The 23,485-nt window shown below is 43.3% G+C and overlaps 1 protein-coding gene across 3 annotated transcripts in view; it reads left to right on the top strand.

The window, feature by feature from the left end:
* Positions 1–23,485, top strand: part of atp9a (ATPase phospholipid transporting 9A) — a 211,068-nt gene that overhangs the window by 176,165 nt on the left and 11,418 nt on the right. For all 3 annotated transcript variants that reach the window (XM_078555359.1, XM_078555358.1, XM_078555357.1), the window contains 6 exons: positions 2,189–2,253; positions 4,196–4,351; positions 7,711–7,775; positions 15,014–15,122; positions 18,613–18,670; positions 19,182–19,385. In XM_078555359.1, the coding sequence (XP_078411485.1) occupies positions 2,189–2,253; positions 4,196–4,351; positions 7,711–7,775; positions 15,014–15,122; positions 18,613–18,670; positions 19,182–19,385 (657 nt within the window). The remainder of the gene's footprint in view (positions 1–2,188; positions 2,254–4,195; positions 4,352–7,710; positions 7,776–15,013; positions 15,123–18,612; positions 18,671–19,181; positions 19,386–23,485) is intronic.

The following is a 23,485-nucleotide window of genomic DNA, read 5'->3' as shown; positions in this document are numbered from 1 at the left end:
ACTTCTGCTTGGTTACAGTGCCTCAGTTGCTACCAGCCCTCCGATAACTCACCAAGGTGGCCATTCGTCATGTATATAGCTGGAACACACGTGTTAGGACATTCCTTCGGGTGGGGTGAGAAGGAACAGTGGATCGCAATTGAGCCCAATCCTATCCGCAACAGGCTTCTGCACGGAAGCTCTTCCCAGCAGTGGGTGGGGTGGGATGGGAGTCACTGACGGGATCATAATCAAGAGTGGGAGCCATAAGTGATTTCCAGCCACTGCTCAATACTTTAACTCAGGACCAATAATACTAATTATATTACTCCTAATGTCTCCCCCAGCTGAGATCAGTTAACTCCGTATCGACTCAGGATCAAAACTGTGATTGTTCTGTGTGACAAAATCATATGAGTTAGGATTGCACAAGAGGAATGAAACACATCATCAGATATAACATTTCCTTAACTGAAAGCTAGGTGACGCTGTTGCATAATACAAAATGACTATGAAGGAACTGAATGTGCTTGGCATCACTGATTTAAGTAGGATTAATTATCCCCAGATTCTAATAAAAAAATACTATTCTCCCAATTTTCCCAAATATATGAGAGCCTGCAGTAGAAGTCAGTGGATATATGTAAAGTATTTATACTGAACAATTCTGTATTTGAGGCATTGTTCATGGTAAATTGCTAATCTAAATTTTCTATATGTCTAGGATAATTTGCATAAATTCACAAGCTTCCAGCGTGGAAAGTGCCTCTGACTTGGCACTTGCCAGTTACTAGATTTGCAGCAATGTGTTGCTGATTGACGCAGTTTAAAGCAGCAGCCATTGTTATGTACAAGGCAGCGTCTTTCTTTTGCAAACATATCTTCAGGCTGTGCTGAAGAGGCAAACACATGTTTTCTCCAATGGAGCAAGCGAGGCAGAGCTTCTCTTTAAGAAGATCCACAGGCAAGCTGCTTTACAGAAAAGGCAGGAGGTGGCAATCGATGTAATTGCCAACAGTAACATAGCGTGTAACTGGAGGCAACATAGGAAGAATATTCCTATATTTCACCCCTCTCCTATTTTTACTTAGTTCTGTTGAAGGGTCATGAGGACTCGAAACGTCAACTTTGTTCTTCTCCGCCGATGCTGCCAGACCTGCTGAGTTTTTCCAGGTATTTCTGTTTTTGTTATAGGAAGAAGATTAATGATCTTACTGGATTGGTGAAGCTGGGAGAGTCAACTATGATCTTCCATTAATTCAGTTTTCTAAGCACCTCAGAATTACACTTCTCCCTCACTAATCTAAATTATTTTTGATGCTTGCCATGGAGGCTCATTATGTACAGGATACACACCATCAGCCTTCTTCTGGAAGTGTTTGTTTACTCATACTCTTTCATGGATTTGGGCCGAAGTAATCATACTTTAAAATTGCTGTATGATGCATGTTTGACATTATAGCCAACTTGAGCTGAACTCTGGCACTTGGTTGTGATTGACTAATTATCATTATAAACATTGCAGCGCCTCATTTTTTTCTACACCGGTTGCAGGAAAAGACATCTCATTACCAAAGTGAAAAATAGCAGGAAGTCTTCCCAGTGTTCTTGGACTAATCATATCTGAGGAGGGACAGAAACTATATAGGGTGCTTGAGCTGGCGAAATAAGATTGGCCTAATTTGCGATTTGAGTGGGGCTGGTGATGAAAATGTTGGTTTGACAGGGAGTCCTTTGTAAGGGGAGAGGGAAGGGAAGAATGGCTATTTGACTGAAGAGATACTGTGCTTGTGGAAACAAGGAGTGATACTTTCATGTCAGAGGGGAGACCATTTATATTTTTATTTTCAGAGTAAATTAAAACTGAATGTGGGGCTGTAAATTTTCCATTCACTTTAATGTCCAGAAATGTCATTGAGTTGTCTGTGGTACATATGTTGTACTACCACAGCAAGTGGCGCGTTATTCACTGAGCTATCAGACTATACCGGAGGGTGATTAGGTGATTGCAATAGTGTCTATAATATAGTGTCTGCAATCGTCTTAAGTGCCATCTAGCCTGTCCTGATGAAAAGTAGGAATAACATGAATTACCCTATTCAGTACTGTACCACTTAGAAACTAAGAAGTGTGCTGCGCGTAATATGGGAACCTGTGTGTGTCAGATTTAAAACAAGCTTGGAATTTAGACATGCATATTTCATTGCAGGTGATGGAGGAAACGATGTTAGTATGATCCAGGCTGCTGACTGTGGAGTGGGGATTGAAGGCAAGGTAAGGGTATTGGGATTTGGAAACACATCAGTGTGTTTAGCTTTTCTCACGTTCTCAGCTGTTCTGTTCATGTTCTGCCCTGGTTATGCTGGTTAATCTAAGTCAAATTAACTCCAAGTAATGATTTACAAACCGATTTGCAATGAGCAGATGTGAACAAGATCCAACTCATGGGCTGGATTCACACTCGCACTTATTCAGGCATATAGGGTTAGTTACATACCTGATGTGGTCTCACCCCACTTATGGGCCGGAATTTTCCAGCTCCTCCTGCCGGCAGGATCTTCCGTTCCTGCTGATGTGAATGGAGATTTCAGTGGGTCGCCGTCCCTGCTGCGGGGGAACCCAACATGTTGATGGGGGTGGTGGAAGGGGAGGCTGGAAAATTCTGGCCACAGTTTTGGATTGTGCCCGGGTCCACACTACATGCTTCCTGACCACGAATTGATCAGTTGCCACAGCATTTTACATTATGACTTATTTTGTGTACGTGGTAAGTTACATAATCAACAGACAGTGCACCTCGTAAAGTAACTTATGGTGTAAAATACTTTGAGAAGTTTAAATTTGTCAAGGTGCTGTAAGAAAAGCAAGTGATTTTAGGTAAGCCCGAAGGCAGAGCACAGTAAAGTTCAATATGGAGTTGCTCTGTTAAAATTGCTTTTAATCTCCAATGGTGGTGTCCACTCTCAATGCCACAGGTCTTGTTTAGCTGGCTGATTCTCAATTTTAGTGAATCCAAGCAAATATACCTTTAGGTTGCAGATGGGAGCCAGCATCGTTATTGTAGGACCCAGTACATTATCATGTGCTGCCTGAGAGTATCTATCCATGGTAAGTGCGGCAACACCACAAAATTAAACTGAGTCAGGAGTTTCCAAGATTGGTATGAGGGAACTAGAAGGCTGAATCTGGATAGCATATCCAGAAGTGTCAGCTTTGTAAAACAAAGGCTAGTGCGGTTTATGTATATAAAAATATTTCAAGGTTTCAATGTGTGGATGAATTGTGCCGTGCTTACAATTTGTAGCTTTAAAAAAAACTCAGGTTTCTGAGGGAGATGTCAACCAGAAGGATTAAGTATTTTCAAAGCAAAAGGTCACAGTCCAGAGAGACTGAGAGGCCACAGGAAACAGGAATTAAGTGACAAAGAGTGATCACTGGAGACCACTTTCAAGGAGAAAGGAGATGTATAATTTTTAACTGGCAGATGAGTGTAAGCAAAGGCATCTCCCTTCGGAAATCCGAGGAAAACTCAAAGAAAAACTGTTCAAACCAGTTCAGTGCATATTTATTCTGACAGTGTTTAGGCTCTGTGGAAATAGACCAAAAAATAGGCTGGAAGTAAAACCACTGAGATCAAAAGATCTTCACAAATTCTTCATTTTCCTTAGCAACTTTACAAACTAGATCATAAGATAAAGTAAGTCGCGAATTACACTGAGCACTGTTTAATATAATTAGTTAAGCATGTTACAATGATTGATACATTAGCTCCTTGTCGGCCAATACTTTCAGAAATAATGCTAACTGGAGTAGATTTACATTTACATTAACTGTTTTATCTGGTGTGATATAAAGTAGAATGGAATAAATATCCCCTTACAGTAACTGTGTTGCTCTTGTACCATTAAAATTCTGACAGATTGCAAGCATGAACATGGCTTAGACTTGGATTTAAGCCATGGAAAGAGGTGGTATAGTGTCTTAGAACACTGTCCTTTCATCTCTGTCACTTATGATTGAATCTAGTCTACACTGGTCGAGTGAGACTGTTCAGTCACCTTCTTTCATTGCCTTGATCACCTGAAAATTTGTCATTATTTTCTTTGTGTCCCAACAGGTAAATATGTTCGTCAGAAGCTATGCTTTAAAGTTTGCATTTTAAGATAAACTCACACTGCTAAACAAAGTCGCATGTCTTTTGTTTGAACCCCTTTAGGAAGGAAAGCAGGCATCTTTGGCGTCAGATTTCTCTATAACTCAGTTCAAACACCTTGGCAGGTTGCTGATGGTTCATGGGCGCAACAGTTACAAGAGATCAGCTGCTCTTAGCCAGTTTGTGATCCACAGGAGCCTGTGTATCAGTACCATGCAGGTAACCTAACCACCATGTTCCTCGAAACAAATTTTTAAATGATAACAAAGAAGATGTGAAAAGTGACAGGATTGCACAGGCAGCAAAATAATGCTGGAAACACATACCAGGTTAGCAGTTCAGTCATCATCTGTAACACGAAGCAACATTTTGAACCTTAATCACATTTTTATATATAGAATATATAATTTCACATATTACTTCACAATAAGGGTAGCATGTATGATTGTTCTTTGCCTTCCCAACTCCCCTCCCTCCACCCTCATCCCTGCTTCCCTCTGTCCCCCTAGGAATACCACAAGAGAAAGTTGAGCGGAGTGAGAGAGCACAGTCAAGGGGCAAGTTTTCATCAACCAAATTTGGGAGTGGGGGAAGATCTTTAATCTATCTTCAGAAACCATTTTTATCTTTGTTGAGAGAAGACAATAATAAATTCCAATCCCAGAAGTGGCTTCTTGGTGGACTTCAGAGTAACAGCATACAAACTTCACAGTCTAGAAGGTAGCAGCTTCAATTGTCTGATTGTGCTGACTTAGCTGGTTGAACAAGTATAGCAGTGGTCCTGTAACAGTAGGTTTCAATGTTCCTGAAGTTGAGAGGGAAGAAATCAGACAGGGTTCCTGCAACTGATCAGCATACTTATTGCATTTTGTTTTACCAACGTTCCTCCAATTCCTGTAGAGAAAGTTTCTATGTTTTCAGGCTTATACAGGGTGGAATCATCTTCTCATGTCAAAGGTCCCAATGGCAGGACCGGAAGTGCACAGCATTTCTGTTCAGAGGTGGAGCAGCTGGCCACGTGCAATTGCGCAGTAGCCAGCCAATTAGATATGTGGAGGCGAGGACGCCAGCCAATCATGCAGCGGGAATGGGCAGGAAGCTGCCGGCCCAGCCATTACCTCATGAGGTCATAGGTCCAGGCGCTATATTTGAACAGCTCCCGGGCAGGCATCCAACAGCACTTTGTGAGGAGTTTGTAATCTCTGAATCTGCTGTGACACCAACCCCCACACTTTGGATCTGTCACCTCCCTGGATCCCTGGAACTGGAATCGATCATCCTACAACTCCCCCTTTGTCATTTTTGGCCTTCCCTCCATCATCCTCGACGCTCACTCCATCACCCTCACCCTGCCTTCGGTGACCCTCAACCCATTCCCCCATCACCCTTGACTAACTATCACTCACTCTACAGCTTTGCCACCGCATCGCTCCCACACCCCTCCCCATCACCAGTGGTCAACCCCTGGCACATTGGAACTGCCCTTTGTTACCCTCAACCTGCCATCTGTCATCCTTGGCCGTCCTTCTATTATCTTTAACCTGTGACTCTCAGAACGTCACCATTGAATTTTCTTGCATAACCCTTGATTCCCTCACACTCATGCTTGACCTACCATCTGTAGATATTGACCTTCCCTGTGTGGTCCAGCTTCCTCCCTCTGTCTCCCATGAGCCTCCACTGGGCTGACACCTACCTCCCTCCCCAGTCAGCTGTGCCCCGTTCCCCTTTCATAGCCACCCCTCCCCCACCCCCCTCCCTTTCACAGCCACCCCCCCTACCCCAGTCAGCCATTTGCCGTTCCCCTTCCACAGCCGCCTCCTGATCTCAATACATCAATTCCTCCTCGCTCCTGGTTCAACAAAGCTCCCCATATGTGAAAAGTAGCTCCTACCCAGTTCAAATCCACCTGGAAGACTACCTTGCCTGCTGCATGCCACCTTTAACCAGTTATGAATCTGAAGACACATGTTTGTCGTTGGCTGCATACTTAATTCCAAAGGTACAATTTAAACTGGCGCAGTTGTATTTTAATGAGCATGCTTGACATGCCGATACATTAAAAAGAAGTTTCTGCCGCTTGCTGTCAGGAAGCATAATCCGCCCTCAATCCATTGCCAACTTATAGCCAACTCTCAACCTACCATTGGGAAGTAACATTTTGACTTGTGCTCAATTAAATGCCACCCTCACTCCCCAACGGCTCCCCACCCCATTTCCTGCTCCCGGGAGCTTCACAAGATTCTGCCCATAGATTGGGGCAGTTCTCTATTGCATTGGAAGTAGAGGGTGCCTCAGGTGTACACTGGGGGAGATTACAAGGGGAATTATTCTGTGGCAAATAAAATGTTGTTAGCAAGTAAAAATATTCATGTGTCCTGTAATGAGATTTTTGATTTACTTTCAATTATGACAAACTCATTTTCTTGTGCCTATTACTGGATTCACATGAAATTGCTGTTTCAACAGTCATTGATGTGAAATATTGCTTAATTTTACCAATTGCAAGGTGAGCTGTAAAATGGGAATGAAGTTTTTTTGCACATCAGAGTTTTATAGTTTGGCTAGGGGCATGTGTGTATTTAAGAACATATAAATGGTATTGTTTTGAGTTTCTGCTTATAGTACAAAAATAGCAACTATCAGGTTTTCATTTTAAGTGGAATTTAAATTGTTATGAGTTTATTGCAGCTGTAACAGTGGTATTTATACGTATCAGATAGATTTGTGCTGTTTTATAATAGGTGAGCAGCTCCATAAGCAAAGGCTCTGCCACCTGCCAGTACCCAGGAATTCCATCAAAGTGTGTTTCTAAAAATTATTTTTATTATTTTTCCCCCAACCTCTACCATGCAGTGTTAGGCAAGCCACAAGCTGTAAAAATCATTACATTGCACAGGAGCTTGTTATGAACCTTGCACAAGATAGTTTGATGGCATTGTAAAAGTGTAGCAAAACAGCCCTAAATTTTGAAGAAGAAAAAGGCAATTAATTTATTTTATGTGCCATTATACAGATTGATGTTAGACTTGGATTTACGCCACCTTTGGTTATTGTTACATAAAAAATACCAGTCTAATAAAAGACCACACCACAAAAAGTGCAGGGGGGTAGAAGGAAAAGACATTTGTTCTCCTCCTTGATCTACAAGAATAACATGCACTTCAACAATAGTATAATATCAGTGAATGGTTAATGGAATTATGGACATTGGCAGTTGATGAAACAAGGTTAGAGTTTTCTTTTAAATATTGGCAGCAGTGACCTTCTCTTCATTACCCTTATCTGGTGGGAAGGACAGGGAGATTTGCAGTCTCTCCCACTACCAGCCTTGAGTCCAGTTACTGGGACATATTGAGCTGAAGTATTTCCACCTTCCTTGGGGCCAGGCACAAACCTCAGCAATTTGGCTTAAGTCAGAAGTTGTGATGTGGAAGGTCACAGTGGTGACTCCATTGCACCACTGGTCCACTAATATTTTCTGTAATTGTCTGTTTCAAAAGCAAATACAAGTATGTCCTACTTTGATGCCAGTTAAAATAGTTCCATTTGTTAACTAACTCTATATCTTTCCACAGGCTGTTTTTTCTTCAGTATTTTATTTTGCTTCCATTCCTCTGTACCAAGGTTTCCTTGTTATTGGGTAAGTAAGTTAAGTATATTTTTAGTTATATAAGGATTGATGCAACTTCCATGCTAATTATTGTAAATAATAGTTCTAGTTTTGTTAAAGAGTAAAGAATCATCTCTTAGGGAAAATCTGAATTGGTCTGTGGAGTACAATATGAAAAGTGATATGTGTGTGAATAAACAATGAATTATTACCACAATTGATCACTTAAAAGAAAATTGTTACTTTCTTCCTAACCCCCATGTGCATTAGTGAATAAAATGAAAATTTATAAGTGTTTGACTTGATTCAGAAGTTTTATGAGATTAACATTAATGCCCTTTTTTATAACATATAGAGTAAAATGTTATGGGTTCTCCATTTAGCTGGTCCCTGATACCAGCTGGTTTTCCTTAGGAAAGTTTCCACAAAAGGGAGAAAATTGAAGGGCAAGTTGAGATGTATCCCTCCAGGTATTGGGAAATGCTATGTTGATCAGGGTGGGGGGCGGGGGAGTAACTGAAGGGAAGCTGAAAACAGTTCTTTAAAAGCAAATGATACTCAATTTGGTAGCTGAAACCTGAGCAGCTATTGACTCTGGTTTTTTATCACAATGAACAGTTTGAATAACAGTTTTTAAATTCTAGTTAACTTGCTTTGGCATACAGTATTTTAAAACTAAAGATAAATGCAGAACTCCATTGTTCAGGGTAAGTCAGATGTTACACTAATTGGTAAGGAATGCAGTACCATCATTTAATGCATATATTATGATTCTAAAGTCATGTCACTTTAAGGCCATTAAGTCTAATTGTAAAGTCAACAGACCCTCAGAGTTGATGTGTTATTTGCTCATGAAACTTTGCAAATTACATTTGTCACTATTTGGCTCCAGCTCAGAAGCACGCTATAACTGTAGATTGTTTAACATATGTAACCAACTCTGACACAGAAGTGATAGTATCCACATGCATATCATCCATGAACAGCACCGCAGTAAATTCTTGAATACATCAACATTGTCTGTAGTGTTGCTCATGAATGATCTGCTGCTTTAAAGAACAGCAGTGTAATACCATAGAAATGAGAATGTATTATTCTGCTAACATGAATCAGTGTTGCTTCATGACTTCATATACTAATTGTTAAATAAACAGTGCCTGAATGATCCTTCAGAGTTTAATCCAAGAACTTTGAGATTGGAATGTGCTTTGGAATACTCTTGTTAATTTCAACCTATGGTTTAGCAGGATGCATGTGTCATTTTAAAATTATTTCTACTTCATGCTGTGAGTCAGAATTTAGGATGAATTAAAATTAAAAGCTGGAAACGCTCAGCAGGTCTGGCAGCATCTATGGAGAGCTAACGAAATGGGAGTTAAGGGATGGAATTTTCCGTCCTGGAGTAGAAGTTTGGCGGCAGGAGGGGAAGTGAGCACAGGAGATTTGGCCACACGTGATCGCCCAGTGGTCAGCTGGTTAGATATGCATGCACGAGGAACACAGAGAATCTTGCTGCAGGGTTGGGCAGGAAATCGACACGCCCGCTGTTACCTCACAGAGTTGAAGGATCAGGCACCGTATTTAAAAGGCACTGGACAGGCATTCATTCCCTGCAAGCCAGTAGCATCACTTTGGCTCTTGTACTGCAGCCAAATTTTCTGAACCTATCCCCCCACCACCTCCGCCACTGCTAACTTGCAATTCAGGATGTCTTAGAGCAGACAAGTGGCCCCACAATTCAGCAAAGCCTCACTGCAGGTTCTCCTCCAGGCTGACTGGGAAAGGCGGGAGGTCCTGTTTCCCAGGGATGGCAGGAGGAGGCCCCGCCGTCAGACTAAGGCAGCCTGGGCAGAAGTAGTAGCGCAGGTCAGCGCCAGTGGGGCCCACTCCAGAACCTGAGTCCAGTGCTAAGAAAGGATGAATAGTCTGCTGCGTTCTGCACAGGTAAGTGACATCACCTGGTCACTGCAAAGTGACACTCAAGGGCATCAGGCAGTGTAAATGTGCAAATGCAGAGGGATGTCAGATCGGAGGATTCCGTGCAGGCCTCAGCAGCAGGTGGAGTATGTGAACTGAATGTGCAGCAGCCACTTCATGCTGTGAATGTTGTATCAGTTGCAGGACAGTGCGGTTGCTAATCGCTTAATCACACTGGAGAAGGCTCAGGAGCTGTCATAGGCATGCATGCTCATAAATTGCTCATGCACCCAATCGAGATGATATGCCAATCCTTCTGTATGTCTGCAGGAGAAAAATGCGCACAAATGCCGGGAGTGCAACATGACATAAAAACCCTCACCCACTTCAAGCAGGTGGTCACCAAACTTGCCGGGGAGGACCAGGACTGTGCACACACAGATGGAGAGACCGGAGTTTTGCAGCAATCCAGTGAGAAGGACTCCAAGTTCTGCTGACAAATGGACATACAAGACTTAAGGCCTGAAACATTGTTCAGAGAAGGGAGTGTGCATAACCATCAGCTAATTCTTTTGTTCTCCATTGCAAGCACTTGCAGAAAGTTCAAGACCAGGAAGACAAGGTCGCCTACCCCAGCTCCATCTCCACCTCCACCTCCAACTCCACGTCCACCTCGAGCACCCCCTCTTGAGGCTGATGACTCAGAATCCTTGGAGGATGCACCATCACAACATTTACCTGTACCCTCCACTGATGCAGATACATTCTCCTCAGTGCGTGCATGTTATAGATTATGCTCAGGGTGACAGTCTGGTGAGCACATCACAGATGTGCCCATAGCTGGTGGGGGATGTGACAGCCGAGGTCTCTGAGACTGGGAGGATTGCTGGAGAACAGGCCCATGCTGAGCCCCATGCAGATGATGAGCCCCTGGGCTAGGCCGTAAGCGGACATGATGGAGATGCAGAGATAGGCAGGGGAACATTAGGCAGAGATGTCAAAGGTCATGTGCAGACTGGACTGAAGGCTCAAGGAGCCTCTCCATGTTATGAGCATTACCATAGCTCCAGCATGTGAGCGCTTGGCTTCCTCCATGGAGAGCGTGGAAACTGTCTTGGAGATCCAGGTCCAGCAGAATACTTGGTGGGTGCCGGATATACGCTGGGACCTGTACTCCATCTAACCATGGATGCAGTGCAGCAGTGGTTGGACAGAAGGGGGACAAGGCACCTCGACCTCCCTCCAGGTGCCTTTTCACAGGGAGCGAGGGAGGTGCCATCGGGCACTGACAAGAAGGGTGAGCGCCAGCAAGGCACCCCAGGGGCATCCTAAGACACTCCAAGGGTGCCCTGCATCTCCACCACCTCCCTTCTGACAGTGACCCCCATCGACCCCAGCAAGTCAGGCCGAGGAGGGTGCACCTCCACCTGTGCAGGAGGCCCTCAGCAGGCAGGAGCACCCTAGACCTCGGACCACCAGTGGACGACCGCCAAAGTCATCACAGGCAACAGGGCGTGTCGGGGCTGCACCCAGGCATAGTAGTAGGAAAAGAAAAATTAAGAAATTTTAATGACACAAAGGTGGGACAGGTGTCTAATCACTGTATATATGAAACACACGGGTGTGTGTGTGTGTGTATATATGTTTAATTGCACTTTATTCATGTATGTTGTATTTTCATTATGCTGCTAGTTGCTGCAATAGTCGCATATACTTAAGGGCGTTGCACTTCGTTCCTGATCAGTCTTGGATGATATGGGCCTGTGGATACACCATTTATTGTGTCACATTGTCAGTAGTGGCATCTCTGAATATACAGGCATGTGTGAGATTGAAACTCGAGCATCATTTGTAAAGTTGCAGCCTTGGAACGCAACTGACAACCCATCAGGTAGTGTTCACCTGATCATCATCCCTCTGAGGCTGCTGTCTGAGGAGCGTCTGCAGCCAAGTCATTCTGTGCCTTGCTGGTGTCCACGTGACAGTTCTTTGCAAGGCATTGCCCCCATTTGGAGAATGCGTCAAGTGAGACATGAAAATATCTCTGCCAAATTAACAGTGCATGTGGCTTCCATGCATGCATGTGGGCTTGCTTGATCCAAGGGGCTGCAACATTTACCTGGTCACAGGAATATGCAGTGTTATACAGGTAGCGTTGCATTCCTGCTGGCACTGATGCCGCAATGTTGTCAGGGAAGCACATTTTTCACCAATGTGATGTGTTTCATTTCTGAGTGGCCCATACACAGGATCACAATACCAGCAGGTTTAATGTGAATACATAAAATTCAATGCAGCCGCCAGAATATAAGAGCAATGAAATGAAACCAAAACGCCTGTGCCCACTAGGGAACCCAGCCTCACAGAGGATTAGAACCCACACCGCAGTAGACATGTGTCAATGCCTCACTCGGCCTGGAATCTGGCGGCGATAAGATCGTCAAGGGCCTGTCTGCCATGATGCACCATTGTCTTGGCTTCTGCCGCTGCATCTGCAACATCCACTCCCTCACCAGCAGCATCGTCTTCCCCTTCCTCCTGGTCAGAGGAGACATCTGGCTCCTCCATCACCCCCTCTACAAAATCGCCCCCCCCCCGCCCCCCCTTTGATGAGCGAGGATGTGCAGCATACAACAAACCACAATGACCCTGGACACACTTTCTGGCGAGTACTGGCACTCTTCACCAGAGCAGTCCAAGCAGCGGTACCTCATTTCGAGCTGTCCTATCGTTTCCTGTATTGTTGGCCTTGTTGAGGCATGGCGGCATTGTACCTCTCCTCAGCAGCATTTTGTGGGTTCTGCACTGGTGTCATCAGCCAGGCCCTCTGAGTATCCCCTGTTACCACCGAGAAGGCCTTCAGTTGATGAGGTGGAACAAACACTTGTGGCACTTCGAGTTGTTCAGAACGTAGACATCGTGAGAGCTCCCTGGGTAGTGTGCACACACCTGAAGGATTTGTTTTTTGTGATCACATACCAGCTGTACATTCAAAGACTGAAACCCCTTTCTGTTGATGAATGCAGCGGGCTGATCCCAGGGAGCTCTCAGCACTGCATGTGTGATGTCAATTGCCACTTGCACTTTTTTGGGAATCCTGCGATTGCAGCAAATCCCACTGTTCTGGCTGCCTGGCTATTGGGGTCCGGACTGAATTTCACAAAACCATGCGCTCTGCTGAAGAGAGCATCTGTCACTTCCTGGATGCATTTGTGCATGGAAGTCTGGGATATTCTGCACATGCCCCCACTGGAGCCTTGGAAAGAGTTAATGGCGCAGAAGTTCAATGCCACTGTCACTTTTAAGGCTACCAGCATTGAATGGCCTCCCAGTCCTCGTGGACGCAGATCTTCACGGAGCAGCTGGAACATGAGAGTTACCACATCCTGAGACATCCTAAGCCGCCTCTGGTATTGCCCCTCAGACACTTGCAGGTAGCTGCAGTGCCTACGATATATATAGTCCTGGGCCAATGCTCGCTTTTGCACTGGCTCCTGGCTGCCAGTATCCTGCGCTTCTTGAGCCTGTGCTGCTCTGGCTGTTGCTGCGCCTAGCTCTGGGTCGCCCTCTGTCAATTCCTCCTCAGCTGGACCATAGCTAGTAGAAGTGCAGTGTTGCCTGGAGCCAGCATCATTTAGGCCTGAAGTGACCTGTGAACAAATTGCAATGATCCATCTAGTCAGCATATTCTTTGAAGCTCTCCCACCGAGCCTGAGTATTTCAGGCAATGGGAAGCCTGTACCTAGCATCGGTCACCCCTGCACTATCCCACCATGGTGAAGCCCATCCTGTAGGACCACAGATAAGTTTGCCCCTCATTCATACATTCATGTGCATAAAGACTGTAGCGTTAACCAGGGTAATGAAAACCATGTCCGTGCACCCTCCCTCAAATAATACTGGGCTTCCCTCCATCGCCCTCGAGACACATTTGAAAGACCCTTGCCTTACCATTATAGACATACCACCTTATTGTCAGCCATGACCATCTGACCGGGACCCTCAAGGTTCTAAAATTACACATTGTTGTTATCTCCCCAACCCGGATCCTGGGAAGCTCAACCCTGCCTCCATTCTTCCCTCTGTTCCTCCCCTCCTGTCCACCCCACCTTGGTCAACTTGAGTTGCCATTCAGTGCAGACTTTACTGCAGCTCCAGATATTGCTGGAATCTTGATGTTATGAGACCCGTGTGTCAAGGAGCAAACTTGCTGCCATGTGGGCCTCACCATAGAGTGGAGAACACACCTGAGCATGGTTCTCATGCATTTGACTCCTGAACATACTGCCATTCTTTCAATGTCACAGGATCAATATCCCTGAATTCCCTTCCATCAGTACAAGAACTGCAGCGGGATTAATTCCGCCATAATTACATCAAGGCAACAAGGGGTTGGCAAAAAATCCAGCCTTCCCAGTAGCATCACATTCTAAGGCAGGGGTGGCCAAACTTTCCAAACCTTAGAGCCATACACGATAATCTTCAGACCTTCAAGAGCCGCAAGACATGGTCAACCTTTACAGACACATTGTCATTACTATTGTACACACTTTAGTGAGGAAAAAGATTTAACAAAAATGTAAGTGTAAATAGTATGAAAAGAATATGTATACCAGAACAAATGTATTTAATTATCTTTAAGTTTTCTCTTAACTTCAATAACAATAAAGTACGTACACCACATTTTGCTTAAATTAAATTCCATCTTATAAAACTATTATATGGTAATATCCCTTAAGTAAGATGATACTTACAGTTATCAGGGCTATTAAATGCTAGAGGTAGAGGCCTTGGGAGTCTCCATCCTGGATTCTAGATACAGGCAGAGGCCGCAAGTTGAATGGTCAACAATAGGAGGATGGGTTAGGGAACCAGAGAGGCCACTCCAAAATGGCGCTGATCGAGTCTTGTGGCAGTATGCAGCAGGAAACTACCAAAGGAATCTCGAGACGGCATTGGGTGGGGACTGAATCAATCCTGGACTCGCTGAGCAGTGGACCAAATTTGAGATGAGCCAAAACAAATTATTGATCTTACTTGTAACCTTCCTCCCTCTCCTCCATGCTGTCTGCTCCCCAGTTCTCACCCCCAATGAAGCTGTGTGTGGCTGAAGCTACTGTGGCTGTTTACCTCCCTCCAATGCATGGTTTAAAGGGTTCCATAACACAAGGAATGAACCGCACTCTGTGTGTAAAAGAGCCCCATGCAGCTGGCGAGCTGTAGTTTGGCCATCCCTTTCTAAGGTCATAAGAAATCATTTTTTAAAAAAATCATAAGGCATTAGTTATTATGTCAAAGGAGAAAAGTAGTTTGTGCAGATGAAAAGTAATATTTTATATCTGTCTCAACAGGTATTCAACAATTTATACAATGTTTCCAGTGTTTTCTCTCGTTCTGGACAAGGATGTGAAATCAGAAGTTGCAATGCTCTATCCAGAACTATACAAAGATCTTACCAAGGTACATGATGGAATAATTCTCTTTGTGTAAATTTCTTGTACAACATACATTTATATTATTTCAGTTTCATTTTTAGAATTTTGCAAAATCCAGATAAATATATTTAGACTTGCACCTGTTATGTATCTACATTTATAAATGTATATGAAGTCTTCTTTCTTCTTATTATTTCACGGATGTTGGCGCAGTTGGCTAGGCCAGCATTTTTATTGTCCATCTCTAATTGCCCTTAAGAAGGTGGGGGTGAGCTGCCTTCTTGAACCGCTGCAGTCCATGTGGTGTAGTTACACCCACAGTGCTGTTAGGGAGGGAGCTCCAGAATTTTGACCCAGTGACAATGAAGGAACAGTGATTTGGTTCCAAGTCACGATGGCGAGTGACTTGGAGGGGAGCTTGCAGTTGGTGGTGTTCCCAAGTATCTGCTGCCCTTGTCCTTCTAGATGGTAGAGGACGCGTGTTTGGAAGATGCTGTCAAAGGAGCCTTGGTGAGTTGCAGCAACTCAGGGATTCAGCGTTGATTGTCAAGGGGAGATGGTTGGATTCTCTCTTGTTGGAGATGGTCATTACCTGGCACTTGTGTGACACGAATGTTACTTGCCATTTATCAAGTCTGAGTATTGTCCATGTCTTGCTGCATATGGGCACGGACTGCTTCAGTATCTGAGGAGTCGTGAATGGTTCTGAACATTGTGCAATCATCAGCAAACATCCCCACTTCTGACCTTATAATGGAGAGAAGGTCACTGATCAAGCAGCTGAAGATGTTTGGGCCTAGGACACTACCCTGAGGAACTCCTGCAGTGATGTCCTGGGACTGAGATGATTGACCTGCAACAACCACAAGCATCTTCCTTTGTGCAAGGTATGACTCCAACCAGTGGAGAGTTTTCACCATGATTCCCATTGACTCCAGTTTTGCTAGGACTTCTTGATGCCACACTCAGTCAAATGCTGCCTTGATGTCAAGGGCAGTCACTCACTTCACCTCTTAAGTTCACCTCTTTTGTCCATGTTTGAACCAGGGCTGTAATGAGGTCAGGAGCTGAGTGGCCCTGGTGGACCCCAAACTGAGCGTCAGTGAGCAGGTTATTGCTAAGCAAGTGCTGCTTGATAGCACTGTTGATGACACCTCCCATCACCTTGCTGATATTAATATAATAGGATTATTTGAGTCAATGAGTCATTTAAAGATTATATTCAATATTTTTATCTTGGTACTATAAAAAAAATTTGCATCTATGTTGTGCCTTTCATGACATCAGGAAGCCCCAGAGCTCTGTACAACCATTGAAGTATCTTTGAAGTGTAGTCAATCTTGTCGGAGAGAAGGGCTTTTGTCAGCATTGTTGTGGAGCTGTGGATGTAAACAGTCCTGGTGCTGAATTGGAAATAGTATTTGAAGCTCCATTCAGAATTAATTTCATCTCTGGGAAACACTTTAGATGCTTTTCTAAATTAAAAAAGGCATTGTATGAATATGAGCTCATTGTTGATAAATATTGACTAATTCAGTGTGAGTTAGCAGCTGCAAGAGGGATAGTCGTACCAAGCATTGGGAACTTTTGGTAGGGCAGAGTACAATGGATTTGTGGTTATTTGTATATGGATTGGGTGCCTATACCATTTGCTTCTGGGAAGGGGATCAGAGTTTTTGAGTAGCACCTTGCTATGATGTTAAGGGATTAACCATTCCGGACCACAACATTCTGGACCAAACGTATATTTTATTCAAAAGTGCTGTTGGGGGAACCAACATTTAAAGCCCATTTCTAAATATGCCCCATGTCCATCTACTTCTGTCGTGTTATGGGGCAGGAACTGTTGTGGATGACAGCATTCTGCCAGTCTTTTCTCTTGTGACCTCTGCATGGTGGCGACTAAGGGTAATAGAGGAAATGCCTGTCCTCATTTTTGGCAGAATTTCATACACAATAAAAAAAGGATGTGGAAACTTGGCTCAAACAAATCTCAGCCCTAATTCTTCTCCTGCTCACTCAAGTAGCACTGGAACTGTATCCCAAAATCAACCAGGGTCACCTGATTGAGAATACAGGAAAGGGATCTAAGTGAGGAAAGTGAGCATGAGTTGGGCATGCCTTGGACTTGAACCCGTGTTCTATTGGATGACTACTACACCCAGCAGGCCTGATAAGTATCCTGTTTTTTATCCACTTACCGCTCCACCTATCCTGAAGGTAAGGATCCCTGATGATGCCTCAGCCAAATGTCTCAATCCAAATGGCCAATTCTTAATCCGTGAATTTAATTGATGAATGAACAGTGGAAGGGGAGTCATCACACCTTTATTTAATATTCACATGTACACTTTGCAAGCTGGCTAACTGGTTAATGAAAGGAGCAGGAACCTTTGCTGATTATTCTTCTCTCGCTTTATGGCTTGAGATACTACAATCAGTGGTGGTGCTCCCACTATTACCCTGGCTGATGTCAGCGAATTTTGTTCAGTTTATGGATTGTATCTAGGATATTCCTGGATTTTAAGGCTCTGTACCATGTCTACAGGGGGGGTGGGGAGATGGGATTATTTACCAGTCTGGTTTGGCCTAGTGGTGTAGTGGTTATGGCAATCGGTCCTAAAAGTTTGTGGTCACATGTAACCGTCTCAGGATTACTAATCTCTCAGATTTGCTAACCGCAGCTCTTCTGAGATTGATGGTCAGTAGGTGGGATACTTTGTGGTTACCTGGTGACACAGAGAAAATCTCCATCTGGAACAGAATCAGTTTATTGTCCATCTCCACAATATCTGCTTTGAACTTTTGTAAATATTTAAAAACATAAAAGCAGAAACAGTGCCAGGAGAACATTTTTAATGGGATAAAGCAATGGAAGTGTATTTCTAGATAATAGTGGTCTGCTGTAGGTGTTAAGTAAACAATAAAATTAACTTCCATGAACGAAAAATGACTTTAGAGAAGTGATAGGCAAGGATCATATCTTTGATTGCATCATAAACTGTAGGGAAACTTTTTCTAGTGATTGAACCTGTTTCCCTTATTATCAAAACCCATCAATGACTTCAGATAATGAAGCTTGAGAGGCATTTTAGCAGCACTGAAAACAAATGCTTCAGCAATTATGTGATGACTACAACATTGTATCTGTGCTGACAAATTTCAAAACTCCCAAGTCTAGCTTGACAAAGATACAATGGAAATTTATGCTGCAGCAGACACAGTTATAGCAACAGTTCCAGGAACTTGCTGCTGCTTAAAAACTCCAAATACGAGAATAACTATATAACTTGTTAACTGCGTCAATTGATTAGTTTCCAAAGAAATCTAAATTAAGTCTGTTGGTGAAAATAACATTTTTAATTGCACATTTTAAAAAATGTAGGTTCTCTGTTGTATAATACCTGCAGGAAGGGCTCTGTGTACTGAATGTTAAGATGTTGACTTGAAACTGAACTGTAACTGTAAGGTGCAGAAGTGTCTGCAAAATTGATTCTTTCCTTTCTCTATTTCAGGGTCGACCACTCTGTTTTAAAACCTTTTTGATTTGGGTTTTAATTAGTATATACCAAGGTATGGAAATTACATTTTATTACAAGTGGGTAAACTTATATAGCGCCTTTCAGGACCTCAGGAATTTCCAAAGCGGTTATAGATAATTGTGTACCATTGACGTGCAGTCACTGTTGTAATATAGGAAACTCAACAGGCAGTTTGCAGAAAGCAAGATCACATTATTGCGATAATGACCAGATAAACGCTTTTAGTGATGTTGATTTGAGGGATAAATATTTGCCAGGACACCCAAGAGAACTTCCCAGCTCTTCTTTGAATAGTGCCGTGATATTGTTTTACATCTACCTGAGAGAGTAAGCAGACCTCAGTTTAACATCTCATCCAAAAGGTTTCACCAACAGTGCTGCACTCCCTTGGTACTGCACTGGAGTGTCAGCCTAGAGTGGGACTTCCGCCAACAATCTTCTAACTCAAAGACGGATTGTGCTCAGGCAGGGTTATTTCACTTGTAAGTGCCTGTATCTCCATTCAAAAAAGAATGACCATATTTTTGCTTTGCTTTTTTCAGGTGGTATAATAATGTATGGAGCTCTTCTGTTGTTTGACTCAGAGTTCGTACATGCAGTAGCCATTTCCTTTACCTCACTTATTCTCACTGAGTTACTGATGGTGGCGCTAACTATCCAGACCTGGCACTGGCTCATGATTGTGGCAGAACTTCTCAGTCTCAGCTGCTACATTGCTTCCCTGGTCTTCTTGCATGAGTTTATTGGTAGGTCAATGTCAAAACTTCATTGAATGTACAAACAGCACTTTTTATTCTTTTACCAATCTTGCCAATCAATCAATCAAGAAACATTCTCACCTTTCTTTTCCTGAATGTATTGATTCCTTGCAGTTTCACAGGGTGCCCTCTAGTACCTTGTCCAAATAGACATTATTCATGTTCATAAAATGATCATTAAATGGTAGAATTTTATATTGAGTTTGAGAGTGAATTAGTTAAGTCTGAAACTAAGATCTTCAATCAAAGCAAAGCAAACTGTGTAAGTATGAGGAGTGAGTTGGCTAAGGAAAATGGGAGACTAGATTTAAAAAATATAATGGTAGATAGGCAATGGCAAACATTTAAAGTATTACATCATAGTTCACAACGAACATACATTCCCTTAACAAATAAAGATCACACTGGAAAAAATGGTCCAACTGTGGCTAACAAGAAATGAAAGATAGTGTTAATTTAAAGGAAGAGGTTTATAATTTTGCCAAACAGTAGTAAGCCTGAGGTTGTGAGGATTTTAAAAAGTAGCAAATGATAACCAATAAATTGAAAGAGATAATAGGATATGAGAGTAAACTAGCTAGAGACATAAAAACAGATTGCAAATTCTATAGATATGTAAGAAGAAAGTAAATGTGGAGAGTCAGGGAAATAAAGACATAGCAGAGACATTATACAAATACTTTGTATCTGTCTTCACGGTGGAGACAAAAATAATACTGGAGGTAGTTGGGAACCGAGGACAGAGTGAAAATGAGAAATTTTAAGGATATTAGTATAAGTAAAGAATTAGTACTAGAGAAATTAATGGGATCAAAAGCTGACAAATCACCTTGACCTACCCCTGGCTACAGGGACAGTGAATGCATTGATTTTGATTTTCCATAATTCTCTAGTTTCTAGCACGGTCCCCGTGGATTAGAAGGTAGTAAACATGACCCCGCAACTCAAGCCGGGAGGGAGAGAGAATCCAGATCTATAGGCCAGTTAGCCTGACATAAGTAGGGAAAATATTAGAACCTATTATTACAGAACGATGACAAAGCACTTAAAATCATAATATTATTGTGCAGCACCAACACGGATTTATGAAAGTGAAATCATCTTTGACAAACCTGTTAAACTTTTTTGATGTTGTATCTAATGGGATGGATAAGGGGGAACCAGTAGATTCAGTGTATTTGGATATTCAAAAAGCATTCAATAAGGTGCTGTACAAGAGGTTATTATACAAAATTAAGACTCATAGGATGGGTGTGTGGTATAAATACTGTGGCCACTAGAGCAGGTCAGAGGCTGGGAATTTTGGTGGTTAACTCGCCTCCTGATTCCCCAAAATCTGTTTACCATCTACAAGGCACAAGTCAGGAGTATGATGGAATGCTCTCCACTTGGCTGAATGAGTGCAGCTCCCACAACACTCATGGAACGCAACACCATCCAGGAAAAAGCAGCATATCTTGATATATATCTTGATACATATAGATCAACACCCCAACCACCATCTCTCACATTCACATCGTCCATCACCAGCGCATGGTGGCAGCAGTGTGTACCATCTACAAGATGCACTGCAGCAACTCACGAAGGTACCTTTGACAGCACTTTCCAAGCAGGTGCCCTCTACCACCTAAAGAACTAGGGCAGCAGGTAGATGGGAACACCACCACCTGCAAGTTCCCCTCCAAACCACTCACCATCCTGACTTGGAAATATATCGCTGTTCCTTCACTGTTGCTGGGTCAAAATCCTGGAACTCCCTCCCTAACAGCGCTCTGGGTGTACTTACACCACATGGACTTCAGCGCTTCAAGAAGGCCACTCATTACCACCTTCTCAAGGGCAATAAAGGATGGGCAGTAAATGCTGGCTAGCCAGCAATGCTCACATCTGATGAATGAATAAAAGAAAAGGAAGACTGGCAATGTAATCCACTGGTAAAAGAGAGAGTAGCACAGTTTGATTGCTTCCCCAAAACTCAAATTATAGTGGAAAGCAGTTTGAAACTATTGTCACCTACTCTAATGACTACTGGTGACCCTCAGAGCAGTGGTTCACTGCTGTTGTCTCTAGCCACAGCTAATGCCTGTTGTTATCTCCATTATCATCAGCTGTTTATAACAGGCCAAGACAAAATAAAATGAATGATGTTGCAGAATGTAACTGCCCAAATTTACCTACACACCGTAGTTGTGTTCGTAACAAACATATGTACATATTTGCAGCTAAAACTGTTAGCAAAAATTAAAACATTTGGTGGAGACGGAAAATTATTCTGGGTTTTCAGTTTCTGTTCACTTTGCTGAAATTTTTAATTATTCAGTATTACCGCAAGTGGATGCGGTTTCATTTTTCATAGTTAGTGGAAAACAAAGTAATTGTGACGAACTGGTGTTTCAGTGGGAAATTTAACTTACCACAGACTGTTGTGGCATTGAAGCCATCGTACTAAGACCAAAGTGGCCTGGTATCTACAGACAGCAGCAATCTGATTGTGAGAAGATTAACTTGAAATGCATCTGTCTTGAGAGTGGGATGTTGCCGTAGTGACATCACTGGCTGGCTGGAGGATGTGTGGGAACTGCTCAGTTCCTGGCTCCTCCACTTGAATACGGCTCTAGTGATATCATTTTGGTCGCACTCCTACTCTCCGGAAGCGGATGTCGTGCAGCTCGCTTTCTTTTTGTTGCAAAGTAACTGAACGTAGCCCATAGGTATGAATTGAGATTTCACAAGCTCTTCATTTTGATTGAAAACCCGCTCCTTATTGCAGAAGCATTCCCTCAACTCAAGATAGCAAAGAAATTGTTCAAGCAACAATGTTTCTATAAGTAACGTGGCAAAAAAATTACTCAGTGCACTTGGCTATTTGCTCTCCTCCTCCAAATTCCCGTCTTTTGTTTACAAAAGCAAAATACGGCAGACACCGGAAATCTAAAATAAAATCAGAAATGCTGGAAATACTCAGCAGAGCTGGCAGCATCTGTGGAGAGAGAAACAGGGTTAACATTTCAAAATGATAACCTTTCATTAGAATTAGTAAAGGGTAGAGATGTGACAGATTTAAGCCAAGTGCAGAGGAAGGGAAAGGGCAGAGGGGAAGAGGGAAGAACCGGGCAGGTTTGTGATAGGTTGGAAGGCTTGTGATAAGGTGCAAGACGGGAAGGATTCAATGATAAAAGGGATGATGGTGCAAAGCAAAAGGGAGTGGGATAATGGAACAAGTTGGATAAGATGTGTTTAGAAGAGGTGCAAGTGGGAAGGAAGAATTATTTCCAAAGGCCTCAGGTTCACCCTCTTATCTTAATGAATTTTGAGCCCAGCACAACGCTAAGGTTTTCCAACATCTTTGTCTCCGTGCCCACTCCTTCAGCCAGATCTCCAGATCTTTTCATTGAGAACTGTCAACGTGATGTCGGTTGTCTCAATTTCTCTGCTCCCCTCACTCACTCTAATCTATCTGCCTCTCAACTTGCAACACTCTGTTCTCTGGCCCAATCCTAACATTATCACTAAGCTTGCCGACGAGGGTGACATTGATATTGGTTGGCGTACTTTTGTTCTATTCACCCTGCTCCCTTTCCCAGCCTCTATACTTGCTTTAAATCAGTCACATCTATAACCTTTTCCAGTTCTGATGAAAGGCCATCCCCTATCCTTCCTTTGTTGAATGCACTGATCCAGCTGGAATACAGAGATGCTGGTATTGCACCAATATCTTGCCCAACTAGCCATTCTTCATGTCTGAAGCTAGAAATTGTCAGGTTATTTGACCATGGATGAATCACGGCTATGCTGAGATTTGTCCTCATGTCGAGAATTTTACCTATGGTGGGTGGGCTGAGCGGGGGCGGGTGCAGAGCCGATCGCCCACCTGCGATCGGCTGCGTGCCACCATTTTATGCGGGCTGGTCAATTAAAGCCCGCCTGGCGTAACGTGCGGCCAGTAGCGCGCAACGCTACCTGTGCGGGCGGGGGGGGAGAGTCGGGGCCTGCGTTCTTTCGCATATGCGAGCAAAAGAGCGCAGCGATCTCCCTGAGGCACGGAGCTGCCTCGGGGAGATTGAATGGATTTGAAAACTTTTAAATAA

This window comes from Cetorhinus maximus, chromosome 13 (genome assembly GCF_964194155.1).
Source record: "Cetorhinus maximus chromosome 13, sCetMax3.hap1.1, whole genome shotgun sequence".
Classification (NCBI taxonomy): domain Eukaryota; kingdom Metazoa; phylum Chordata; class Chondrichthyes; order Lamniformes; family Cetorhinidae; genus Cetorhinus; species Cetorhinus maximus.
The sequence above is the reverse complement of the archived record's forward strand: the minus strand, read 5'-3'. Positions and strand labels throughout refer to the sequence as shown.